This window comes from Erythrolamprus reginae, chromosome 6 (genome assembly GCF_031021105.1).
Source record: "Erythrolamprus reginae isolate rEryReg1 chromosome 6, rEryReg1.hap1, whole genome shotgun sequence".
Classification (NCBI taxonomy): domain Eukaryota; kingdom Metazoa; phylum Chordata; class Lepidosauria; order Squamata; family Dipsadidae; genus Erythrolamprus; species Erythrolamprus reginae.
The window spans coordinates 57346585-57359831 of record NC_091955.1 but is presented as its reverse complement, the minus strand read 5'-3'; the positions used below and the strand labels follow the sequence as shown (position 1 = coordinate 57359831).

General features: G+C 44.9%; 1 protein-coding gene across 1 annotated transcript in view; it reads right to left on the bottom strand.

Moving 5' to 3' along the window:
• Positions 1-306: 306 nt before the first annotated feature.
• CRADD (CASP2 and RIPK1 domain containing adaptor with death domain) overlaps positions 307-13247 on the bottom strand; it is a 62224-nt gene continuing 49283 nt past the window's right edge. The window contains exon 3 of the mRNA XM_070755836.1: positions 307-1344. Coding sequence (XP_070611937.1) covers positions 1043-1344 — 302 coding nt within the window. The 3' untranslated portion in view covers positions 307-1042. The remainder of the gene's footprint in view (positions 1345-13247) is intronic.

Here is a 13247-nt window from a genome sequence, read left to right as displayed (position 1 = left end):
TGACAGCAATCAAATATGAAAACTAACTTTAGGAATATCTCCAAGGTTCAATCCAATAAGTAAAAAACACTTGGCAATATTATTGAATCACAAATGAACATATGCAGAGAAACATGACATGAATTGTCAGGTTGGATAACATATGCTTTTCACCAATACTTGCTTTTAAGCTATAAATATTTTGGGAGGTTTTGACACAGAACTTTCTGCAGACTAGTGACATCCCATGCAACTATAGGCATACTTAGATCCATTAACTTCAGGAAACAGACACCTCTAAAATGAAACTGCAGTCAAATGCATATATCAGTGTTATTAATTTTTATACACATAGTATAGAACACAGAGTATGGCCATTCCAGGGCACATCATCAAGAATTAAGATCAGATCCATTCCGTGACTTAAGTAACTTACACAATGTAGTCAGAATTCATATAACAAAATGTAGATTTTTTGGTCTGTTCTTTTTTATGGTTGTAATAATACACAATATGCATTCTTTAAAAATAAACAGGACATTATAAGATTCCTAGCCATTAACATAAAAAAAGCAGCTGAGACTGTTATCCCTGGTAGCTATTCAGTGATGACAGCCCTTTCCTAATGATTTGCTACTGGATCAACTTATTGCTATTAATAAAGGTAATTAAGGCCAATAGGAGATTGGAAATATGGAAAGCTTGCACAGTATTGGTATAGTTGTCAACACTAATTTCTCATCCACACGACGAGATCTCATGCAATACCAAAATCTCCTCCACTGTATCTTATCTTAAAAGTGTCTCTGCCATATGAAGGCATGGCATTTGGAGACCCCATAGAAGAAAAGGTTACCAACCCTGATCATGAGGGCAATATAGATGCTGCAGCAATCAACATTCGCGTGTTAAGGCCAATTGATAGGCAATGTGAATGAGAATACTGGATGGTTGCTAAAGTCGTGCCAAGATGTAAACTTTCCATAATTTCTGAGCGCGCACTGTAGAGACAGAATATTGGATGGGCCTTTGATTGAATCCAATTGTGATGAAGTTTAGAAGCTCATTGAAACAGCTGCTGGATTACTGAAGAATCCACTTCTCCAAATTTCAAACCAGTGCACAGACTCTCCGTAGTAGCTTTATTTCCAAAACGCTGCCTCCATAAAATGAAGGCATCTACAATCTGTGATTTGATATTGTATGGGTGGTTGACTTTACAACAGTAGATGTCATTTTGGCTCAAGCCAAGGGACAATACGATGCACTCCCATTCAGGTCCAAGTCTCTGAGCAAGTTTGCAAATCTGTTGATCAGTCGGTAATTTCTTCAAAATCTTTTGTGGAAATCTGAGTAGCTGATCATCTAAAACAAAGAAAAGGAAAAGGGCTCAGATTTTAATGCTTACCTAAAGCATTAGTTTTAGAAACAAAACTTAGATCAGCCCCTTATACAAATTTCTTGTCTAATCACACTTGGCCAAATAAAGTAGTTAATATAATCATATTTATTATTTAACATATGAATTGAACATGACAGAAGAGAAGTAAATATATGCACACAACCCACATAATAATAAACAAAACATCTAGAGGTATGGCAGTGGTCTCATATCTGGAGGTCCAATTTAGCTATCCAGGCGATTGCCTATGATATTAGACTAGATTAGATTTATTGGATTTATATGCCGCCCCTCTCCGCAGACTCGGGGCGGCTCACCACAATGGTAAAGAACAGTACATAGTAAGAAATCTAATATTTAGAAATCTAAAAATTACAGTTTTAGATTAAAAAGTCCAAAAAAAAAAGGAAACCCCAATATATAAAAAACAAACACACAATCGAATCATACACAAAAACTACATGGGCAAGGGGGAAATGTTTCAATTCCCGCATGCCTGACAGCAGAGGTGGGTTTTAAGGAGTTTACGAAGGGCAAGGAGGGTGGGGGCAATCTTAATCTCTGGGGGGAGCTGGTTCCAGAGGGTCGGAGCCACCACAGAGAAGGCTCTTCCCCTGGGTCCCGCCAGACGACATTGTTTAGTCGATGGGACCCGGAGAAGGCCAACTCTGTGGGACCTAACCAGTCGCTGGGATTCGTGTGGCAGAAGGCGGTCTCGCAGATACTTGCTTTGGGGAACCAGAGAATGCCTGTTGCAGGCAATCTTGCACAATGTGTTTAACTGGTTGTATATCAGCACCACAATCACAAGGGAATCACCTCCACATATACAGGACAGAGGCATTTCTTCCAGAATTCTACCTAATTCTGTTCAATTTCATCCAGAGTGAGGCAGGTTTTGATTCAATATAATGAAATAGGATAGCAACAGTTGTAAATCATTTCAATTAAATAATAAAAAAGTTTTAAAACTCTTTATAGCTGTTAATTGAATTTGATAATTATTTCCCATCACATGGATTCTAAAATAAGAATTGTACCACTGTACAGAAGGGATTACCAACTCCTAAACTGTCGCCTGTTGGTGGAGGAATGTGCAAAACTTCATTTGCTGATATGCAGGATTTAGGTTGCATGTACAAAACTCTTTGCTCCTGCTGCTGAAACCGCTGAAATCATTGCCGCCAGTCCACAGAACCAAACTAATCGGGGGACACTTGCTGTATAGGAGGGCTCAGGGAAACTTTTACTTATCAAACTTGACCCTCATTTTCTTCTTTGCGGTTTCAGTGATATAGAATTTCTTTACAGCAGGGTAAGCAACAGAGTGCTACTATAGATATATTGAATTAACACTAATTAGCATAGTCACATATTTTGGGAGCAGATATTGAAAAGAATTGGAGAGCCAAAAGCAGCCTGCCTCTATTTTACAAAATGATTAAACATACAGGAAACTTCCATAAGTAGAGGGTGAACTGAAGATAGTTCTGTGAAAGCAGAGCCAACAAACACAGCTAGGACCAAAGAACCAGTAAGTAGAATGGGTCTTTGGAATCTCTCTGAGTAAGGAGAGAATGAGAAATTGTTCACATGCCCATGTATACCCGACAGGTGATCCTTGCAAGGAGTTCACAGGACAGTGATTTTCCACAGATTTCACTGCTGGGAGACATTAATCCTCTTGCTTGCAACCATGTAGAGTACTAAAGGACAGTAAATTCACAAACCTCACTGTCTTATCACTTGCAGTATTTGCTGATTAAACACCTCTAACCCAGAGTTCTGCAACCTTAAACACTCAAAGAGCCATTTGGAACCGTTTTCCATAGAAAACACCAGGAGCCACAAAACCAACTCGACATCACTCACTTCCACCCAGTCACATGTCGCAAGTTTCCTTCCCCCACTGTCGCTCTTACCTTCTCAGGCCAGGCAAGGTGTGACTGGGAGGGAGGGTGAGGGGTGGGGCAGGGCCAGCCAGTGATGGGTTCAGCCAACAGGGAACTACATCTAGTGGTCAAAAGAGCCACATGCGGCTCTGGACCAGCAGATTGCCGACACCCATTCTAACTATTCCTTCAACAAGTTCGAAACACTGAGTAAATTTGGCTTCAATTCTAAAGGGAATAATTTTTTAAGCTTAAGAATCCAGAGTAAACAACAAAAAACTAAATAAGATTCTGGTCTTAGAAAGTTATAAACAGATTAGGGGGCCAAGTATAACTGAAATATTGAAACTTATTATAAAAGATTTTACAATTACAGCTAGTCCTCAACTTATGACCACAATTGAGCCAAAAATTTCTGTTGCTAAGTGAGATGCTTGTTGAATGAATTTTAAGCGAGACATTTGCTAAGTGAGCTTCTAAATGATTTTACGACCTTTCTTCCCATAGTTGTTAAGTACGTCACTGCAGTTATTAAGTGAATCTGGCTTCCCCATTGACTTTGTCAGAAGATTGGAAAAGGTGACCACACGACCTCAGGACACTGCAGCTATAATAAAAGTGTAAGTTGCCAAAAATCTAAATTCTGATCACGTGGTCATGGGGATGCCACAATGGTTGTAAGTTTGGGGGGAAAAATCAGTACCATTGTAACTTTGTACAGTTATTAAACGAACTGTTGTAAGTCAAAGACTACTTGTAATTATAAAGAAGAGATTCTGGTGGAAAATAGATTCTGTTCTAGTTTTTACAAGATACAACAAAGATAAGCAATTTCATGACATGGACACTAGAGGGGACGAAGGCTTTTATAAAGAGGAAAGAACTCAAGTCTGTAAAATATTGCAAAACACTTGTAATAATGAAAACAATGAAGGAGACCTTTAAAGAATAGAATAAGAAAATAGTAGATGCAACAGAAATAACATCAATAAAGACGTCTGCTTCCATGGGCAGACTATGTCCAAAAGATGTTAGGGTAAAATGACAGATATAGAACAATTTTTATCTGACAATATAGAGCTATCAAGGTGGGTTTACAATTCACAGGCCAAGAGAATGAGTTATAAAAAAGATGTCTCACTAGATCTACAAAAGAAACTGGCTGAGGTTTTAGAATTTAAAAGGAAACTGCAAATAACAAACCAAAACAGTGACTTCAGTATTTTTGTCTCATTGGATCTATAAAAGAGATTTGTTAAAGTATTGAAGAACTCTGTGCAAAGGGACAAAGAAGAAATGAAATCAAATCCTGTAACATTTGAAGGAACTAAAGATTGAGACTGTTGGAAGTGCTTCAGAGAACTATAAAGAGGGTTTCCGGATTTGCAGGCTGGGAGGAGGGGAGAGGCTGTTTCCTCTCTTGCCCACTGCTTCCCTGGCCCTGTACCGAATGGCTCAAGGCTCGATAGTGGGCCGCAGCCCAAGATTGGGAATCTCTGGTTTATTTGATTAATGTTAAAACAAGATACGTTGAGATTTCTGCCAACCCTTTATGGACTTTCTGCTGACACAAGGACTGAAAAAAATGTTTCATGGTTTTGTTTTACAGATAAAAAATGCATATGGGGTAAAGTAATAAATGTTTGTAACTTTAGAGGGAGTGATGAGTTCTAAATTTGTTTATATTTGTTATGATGAAGGTTAGTATCTTTTTTATTTACCTATTTACTTACTTCTTTATTATATTCTTCTCTTTTTTTCTTCCTATGCTCTTTCTTTTTTAAAGTTTAGTTTGTATTACATTTTACTATTATAATCAAAATTGTTAAAAAGAAAGCTTTAAGCATCCCCCACATATTCCATTTGTCTTTTTCTTTATGGAATTAAGTAACCATTGTTACTCAAACATCACAGTACACACGCCATTCTCATAATATTAAATGAAGCAAAATGTTTCTATATAAAACCTACCCAGAGCAGCAATGATCAGGTTATGACTCCTTAGAGAACATTCTTTAGAAAGCACTTTGTGACATATGTAAATAAAGCACAGTAGAACAGACTGGATATGACATTACATGTTGTTCTAAAGGAAACATCTTACCGTTGGAAGTCATAGAAACATAGCTGAAAAGCAGCACTAAAATACAATCCCTTGCTCAGTACAAGAACCCAAATTAAAGTGTACAGGTAGTTGAGAGGGTGGGTTCTTCCTGGTTTGGACCGGTTCGCCTGAACCGGTAGCAACCCGCTGGTGACATCACAATGACGTCACCAAACCGAATCAGTCAGTGCTAGTTTGTGGGCGCTGCCATCTTTAATTTTTTAATCCCCCCACCCCCTTCTGAGCATGTTCTGAAGCCGAGTTCCAGCACTGTGCATGCGGTTGCCCCCTTTTTTCCTGCTCCCCCCCCCCCTATTTTTCATTACTGCATATGCACGCGTCCATGAGGCATGCCTATGCGGCGACAAAGGGAGGAAGCGGACCGGCAGTGAGGTAAGTTGGAACTCACCCCTGATTTGGGCTGGAAACTCCTCCCCACCCCTGCCTTTATCCACTGGAGATGTCCTTCTACTTTCCCTGGTTGCTTTCCAGATTCCTGCACTACAATAAAACCATTGCAAAATCAGGATTGCCCTTTTTTCAGGAATCTCTCCTAACAGGAAAGGGACTGACGAGGAGAAATACTCATAATCAGTATGAGGAAACCTCCCAGTTTTATAGCAGCACTGCAGAATTTCAAAAGAGAAATGATCAGTTCTTCCCCACATGAGTTGTTTGTGTCTGTGCACAGCAAAACTTTACTGTAGGGAGGGAGAAACAGGGGAATCAGAGAAGTAACCAGGGAAATAGGCGTTGATTGCTTACCTGAACGCCTCTTCTCGTACGGTGAGCGGGTACAGCAGTCACATGGGTTGCTCATGTCCAATCCGGTGGAACTGAGCCTAGTGTTAAAAAAGCTTGCTGGATCCGCCCCTTCCCCAGAATTCGCGAATCCATAGACTAGGCTCAGCTGTGAAGCTCTGTAGTGTTCAACTCTCATTGTTAGAGGAAGAAAAGGTTATAGGAAGGTAAAGAAGACACATACAAGGGCGGGAAGTGACTGCTGTACCCGCTCACCGTACGAGAAGAGGCGTTCAGGTAAGCAATCAACGCCTATTCTCCGTACTGAAGGAGCGGGTCCAGCAGTCACATGGGACATACCCAATAGATGGTCCCTAGGGTGGGATTAGATTGCTATCGTAAGAGATAACGGATTGGAGTACCCTTCTGCCGAAGGCAGCGTCCGCTGAAGCGTAAGAGTCAATCTTGTAGTGCCTGATGAAGGAATTTGGCGAGGCCCAAGTGGCTGCTTTGCAGACCTCCTCCAACGGGGCTTGAGTCGCCCAAGCGGCCGAGGTGGCTGCGCTCCTGGTGGAATGCGCTGTGATGTTCCTTGGAACTGAAAGGGAGGCCGACTCGTAGGCCTTAGATATAGCCCCTCTGATCCAACGGCCAATCACTGTTGAAGACACTTTGGTACCCATGACTCTGGGGTGATAGGCTATAAAAAGTGCTTCTGACCTCCGAAAGGGTCCTGTGCGTTGGATATAGATCCTCAGCGCTCTGATGAGATCCAGGGTGTGCCATCTAATTGCCAAAGGATGGTCTCGTTGGAGACAGAAGGAAGGTAAGACAATATCTTGAGTTCTGTGGAACATGGAACTGACCTTGGGTAAGAAGGTGGGGTCCAGTCGTAAGACTACCTTGTCCTGATGAAATTGGCAGAGGTCCTGCCTGATTGAAAGGGCTGCCAACTCCGAGATGCGTCTGGCAGAGGTAATTGCCACCAGGAATGCTACCTTAAAAGATAGGTACCTTAGGGACGCAGATTTTAGGGGTTCGTATGGTGCCTGCGTGAGGGAATGGAGAACCCGTGGCAAATCCCAGGATGGATACCTGTGGACCTTGGAAGGTCTGAGGTTGGCTATACCCTTGAGGAATTCCTGAACTTCTGGAAGGGAACGGAGAGGCTGTCTGCGGGGCCCCGCTAGGACAGAGGAAATGGCCGCCAGATGACGCCGGAGGGTGCTGGTGGAAAGTCCTTGATGGAAACCTTGCATAAGGAAGGAGATGATCCTGTGTATGGGGATGCACAGGGGAGAGAGGCCTTCCTGTAGACACCACTGGTGAAACTTGGACCACGTATGGTCGTAGATTCGATTGGTCGAACCCCTTCTGGCCTTTAAAATGACCTCCACTGTATCGGGGTCGTGGCCACGCAGTTCTAAGTCTCTCCTGATAACAGCCAGGCGGTGAGGTGGAACCACTCCGGGTCTGGATGGAATGAGGCCCCCTGCCGCAGCATATCCCCCGAAATGGGGAGTCGCCAAGGGTCCTGGACGGACAACTGTTGGAGATCCGCGAACCAGGGCCGGCGGGGCCAGTGGGGGGCGATTAGGATTACTCGGGCCCTCTCGGTGAGGACCTTGTGAATCACGTCCGGGAGAATTGGAATTGGAGGGAATGCGTAAAGTAGGCCTGGAGGCCATGGGCTCCGGAGGGCATTGATTGCTTCCGCTCCCGGGGATGGAAATCTGGAAAAAAAGCGAGGGAGTTGGGCGTTCGCATTGGTCGCGAAGAGATCCAGAACTGGTAGGCCGAATCTGAGGCTGATTTGATGGAACAGGTCTTGATGGAGATTCCACTCTCCTGGGTCTATCGTTGCTCGAGATAGCCAATCCGCCTGGACGTTGAGGCTCCCCGAGATGTGGTCGGCTAGGAGCGACCGAAGATGTTTTTCCGCCCAAAGGCCTAACTTGAGGGCCTCCCTCATGAGGGCCTTGGATCTCGTGCCCCCCTGTCTGCAGATATGGCTTTTTGTGGCAATGTTGTCGGTGAGAATGAGAACGTGCCGGTTGGGAATGCGAGGAGAGAAATGCTTCAGAGCCAGGGATACGGCTCTTAACTCTAGCCAATTGATTGGCTTGGAAGCTTCCTCCGGGGACCACGTGCCCTGGGCTATCATCCCCTGGGCGTGGGCGCCCCATCCCGATAGACTGGCATCTGTGGTGATGACAAATTGATCCGGGCACCTGAACGGGGATCCTTTGTCCATGGCCGGAGACTTCCACCACTTGAAGGATCTGCGAACAATTGGTGGGATGACAATGCGACGACTTGAGTTGCTGTGCCCCGATCTCTGAAAGGGTAATAGGAGCCACTGTAGTTCCCTAGCATGAAGGCGAGCCCAGGGAATAATGCCTATGCATGACACCATCTTCCCCAAAAGGGAAGACAGGGTTACTATGGAAACTGAAGGTTGAGATAAAATGCAAGAAATTAACTCCCCTATACTGATTTTTCTCTCAGGAGAGAGAAAGACCTGGGAGGATTCTGAATTAATAACGGATCCCAGGTGGAAAATGGATGTGGAAGGTTGGAGATGACTTTTGTCAAAGTTGATGGAAAATCCATGGTCCTGAAGAACTGACATGGTGACAGAAAGGTCTGTTTTCACTTTCTCTAGGGAGTTCCCATGAATCAAAATATCATCAAGGTAACATAAAATGTGGATGGGAGACGCCCGGATATAGGCCGCCAGGGACCCCAAGAGCTTTGTAAAGACCCGAGGGGCCGAGGAAAGGCCAAATGGCATCGCCCTATACTGGAAATGCCTGCCCTGAAAGGAGAAACGTAAAAATTTTCTGTGGCATTTGGCTATAGGAATATGGAGGTAGGCCTCAGTGAGGTCTAAAGAGACCATGAAATCTCCCGGGTGGATGGCGGCCAAAATGGATAAGGAGTGCATCTTAAACTTCCTATATTTGATGAATAGGTTCAGCTTCTTTAAATCCAAAATAGCTCTCCAACCTCCGGAGGATTTTGGAACCATAAATAGGATGGAATAAAAACCTAGACCCTTCTGACCGGGGGGAACCGGTTGAATGGCTCTGATGGACAATAAGTGGGAAATGGCCTCCTCCATACGGTTACAATCTGAGGAGGACCTGGGATAAGGGCATGAAATAAAACGTTTCGGGGGGGGAGAAGTAAATTCTAAAAGAAGGCCTGTTTGAACAGTGTCAATGACCCAGGGGTCCTTGGAGGTGAGACGCCAATTAGAGGCGAAATGGGCTAGGCGACCACCTATGGGAATCGAGGAAAAACTACCATCTAGGTTTTTTTGAAGCCCTGTTAGAGGACGCTCCCCTTTGGAAGCGAAAACCTCTGCCCCTGGAGTTCCTACCTTGGGAACGAAAGCGGGGGGAATACTGACCTGGAGATCTCTGATAGGAAGCCGCTTGATCTTGCTGACGCCCTGGGCGACGAAAGGACTGCGTTTTGGTAGCCTTTTTGGTGGTTGGACCCAATACTTTCTTCTTGTCCGTGGTTTCCGTGAGGAGTGGATCCAGAAGATCCCCGAAAAGAAGGTCGCGCTTTAAGGGTCCCAGAGATAGCTGCCACTTCTGACGTACTCCTGCTTGCCGTAGTAGAAGCTGCAATAGACTTAGCAGAAAATCTAGTAGATTGTAAAGTGGCATCAGCCACGTACTGAGCAGCTGCAAAGACCTTGTTGAAGTCTTGTTGACCTCTCAAGTCATCGGGAGGAATATGCTGTTGAAGTTGGCGAAGCCACAGAAGCATGGCTCTGGAGAAAAAGGAAGCCGCTGCAGAACTTTTAATGGCCCAGGAATCTGCGGTGAATCCTCTTTTGAGCATCTGTTCAATCCGCTTGTCCTCTGGGCGGAGGACTTCCTCTGCTTCGCCTGGCACAGCAGCCGCCGAGTGAAGGATCTTGACAGGTTCATCCGGTTTAGGAAAGGATAGGAGCTCCTCATAGGAAGAGGAGAGTTTGTACAACTTTTTGTCCTTGGTTGTGGGATTAAGCCCAGAGGCTGGGAAATCCCACTGCTTAAGTAAGGCATCTTTAAACAATTTAGGCATAGGAATTACCTCGTTATCCTCCTGTTCCTCTGTGAAGTAAGGTAAATTCTCCTCCGGGGGATCAGTGGATGTGGAGGCCTGTTTCTCCTGGGCCGCCAATCCCGTAGAAATTCTAGCTTTGAGGAGGAGAGATTTGAACAATTGAGAGGAAAAAATAGTAATTGGAGAAGGAACCTTTATTTGGGATTCCTCATCATCTGAGAGGCCTTGAAAGGGATCCTCATCCTCCTCCATATCCTCATATTCGTCCTGAGAGGAATCTGATTCATCCTGAATAGGAGCTCTAACCGTTGGGGAAGAACCCAAGGGGCGGGAGGGACGAGGAGGTGGAGGAGGTAAGGGAAGCGCATTGATGGTAGAGAGTTTAGCATCAATGGCCTTGGATAACACAGAAAAAATAGATTGGAATTCCGGAGGTAAACTAGAAATATCAGCAGGAATGGCAGAAGAATCCCTGAAGGCCTGGGAGGATCCTGGCTGGGGGGAATCTTCAATAATATCTGGTTCCTCTGGACCTACTCCCCATAGGTTAGGTTGGGGTCTGTCTAGGTTTGGCTCATCCAGAGATAACACAGTGACCCCAGAAGAAGGCAGATTAGAAGCCTCTGGGGGGTCATGACTACTGAGTACTTGGGCCTGTACTTTCAAACGCTTTGCTGATTTGTCATGGATTTTTTGTAGGGCTAGGTCCCTTCTCTTCTCAGCCCTGGTGACTTTGGTCGAGGGGCGGGCCCCTGAAGAAGAGGAGGTCGAGGCCTGGGGGATACTGGTAATCTCATCGCCTGTAGGCCAGGCCTCTCTGGGACCTTGAGTGGTGCCTCTCTTGGGAAAAGTAGCCATAGTCTGACAATTTACAGAAGACAAGGCTGAGCCAAATAACTGAATAATTAGGGAGAAGAATTTCAAAGACTTCCCAAGAGGAATGGATCCTGCTCCGAGGCCTCGGAGCTGCTGAGACTTGAGGGCAATCTGGGCAAACCCAGAGTTCGTGTCCCCAAATACAGCGTGGCCAGCCTCCCTAAACTTTAATTAAAGTAACCAAGGCACTCTGGTTGGAGGCTTAGCCGGTGGAGAATTAAGCCTGAGCGTCCCAAAGCCCACTCCGGGATCCAAGCGGTGGACTGAGGCCTACGCGGCTGGCAGAAGGCCAACACGAGAGGCCTAAATTTAAAAAAGGGCGCGAAGGCCTTCGCGCCGAAAAATCGCTCCGTAATAGAATTCTTAAAGGGGAAGCGATCGACTAAGTCCAGGAGACTAGGAACAAGCGTCTCACTCCGCAGGAGGTATTTCTTAAGCCCTTTAACAATAATACTATAATAAATCAATGAAGCAATACTTGCACCAAGACCTCCAGGCCAAAGGATTAAAGGAATCCACAAGCGGCAGCGGGGATCGTAAACGGCAAAACAGCCGGGGGAAAACGAAACCGCAACTTCTCCCAAGGAAAAAAGCCGAGCCACAAACGGCTGGCGCTATTAGTGCAAGTAAACAAATAAGGATAAACAATTCTTACTACTTTTGAAGGAAAGATCGAAGGGAAGGTGTTAGAATGTTGAACGAGCTATCACAATACAACCGCAGGATATGCGAACTGAGCGAATTCTGGGGAAGGGGCGGATCCAGCAAGCTTTTTTAACACTAGGCTCAGTTCCACCGGATTGGACATGAGCAACCCATGTGACTGCTGGACCCGCTCCTTCAGTACGGAGAAGCAGAAAGACAGCTCCAGTAGATAAAGGAATGAGATGGGTAAGGGTTTTTTACAGCCTAAATGATTCGGGACAACATTTATTCTCAGCAGAGGAAGGGTGGGCAGACGGGCAGGCAGCGGCACAAAGTTAGTTTATTTATTTAGCAATGATGGCTGGGGAATTCTGGGAGTTGAAGTCCACAAGTCTTAAAGTTGCCATGGTTGGAGACCCCTGTTCTAGAGGTTTCTCTGCAATAGATTTTGCTGAGAGTTGCTCCCTATATGTGTGTGTGCATCCGTGTGTCAGTGCTAGGCAGTGAAGGGCTGCAAAATTTTTTACTACCACACTGTGGGCGTGGCTTACTTTGTGGGTGTGGTTTGCTGGCCATGTGACCAGGTAGGAGTGGCTTGATGGGGTTTGGATTAGGGTTAGGGTGCCTGACTTCTCCTCGCCTCAAAGAGATACAATTTCCCTATCTATTTACTATTATTAAATATCCAAAATATAGTATTTAATTCTATGTATATATGCCATATGTGTACATACATATTACACACAGGCACATAAAAATATACATTATCTACTATATAAACTGCATGTGTATGTACACACATACACAGTTCTTCTAAAATTATACATATTCAACCTCATTTACTGCGATAGGAAAAACATACCCAGAGCCCAGAAGGGGGGGTTGTGTGCCTGACCGTACCTGTAGGAGTCCATCCCTGGCGCTAGGTTGTATTTCTGTTCACTCCCAAGAAGGCCCACTATCCTCCCTGAGAAGGCAAGGGGACAATCTGTTCACCGACTGACTGAGCCCCAGCTGAGGCGAAGGGAAAGACTGCCATGGGGAGATTGCAAAGATAGGAGCTGTTTTCACCTCTGCTGGTTATGGCAGCACAGAGCCCATCACCAGAGTAACAAGCAGCCACCGAGGCTATGGCAGGACAAAAAGGACACAGAATGTGAACAGCTTTAGGCAAGGACAAGCACTGCTATGGCCACTGTCCGGGATTCTCCCTCCCCCCCCACACACATACTAAGTCTACCTATGTGGTTATTAGTCAAGAGTTTTTTAAAATGTCAGTTTTTCCCCTGTGGTTTGCTGCCATTTTTCTGAGTTCTACTGTTGGGATTGGTGGGGAAGAGGAGTGGGGGAGCTGCAGTTTTACTCCATGCCTTTGGCCTAGGTTCTTTATAGCTGGATTCAGGTACAGCCAAGCACAGCCTTGCTTAAACATGGTTCAGCTGCTCCAGATGGTTTCAGTCAGGTTTCAGTCACACAGGTAGTCCTTAAAGGCAGCTGAGCTCTCTCCCACCAGTGGTTCGCAGGATTTAAAATGGATTTAGTA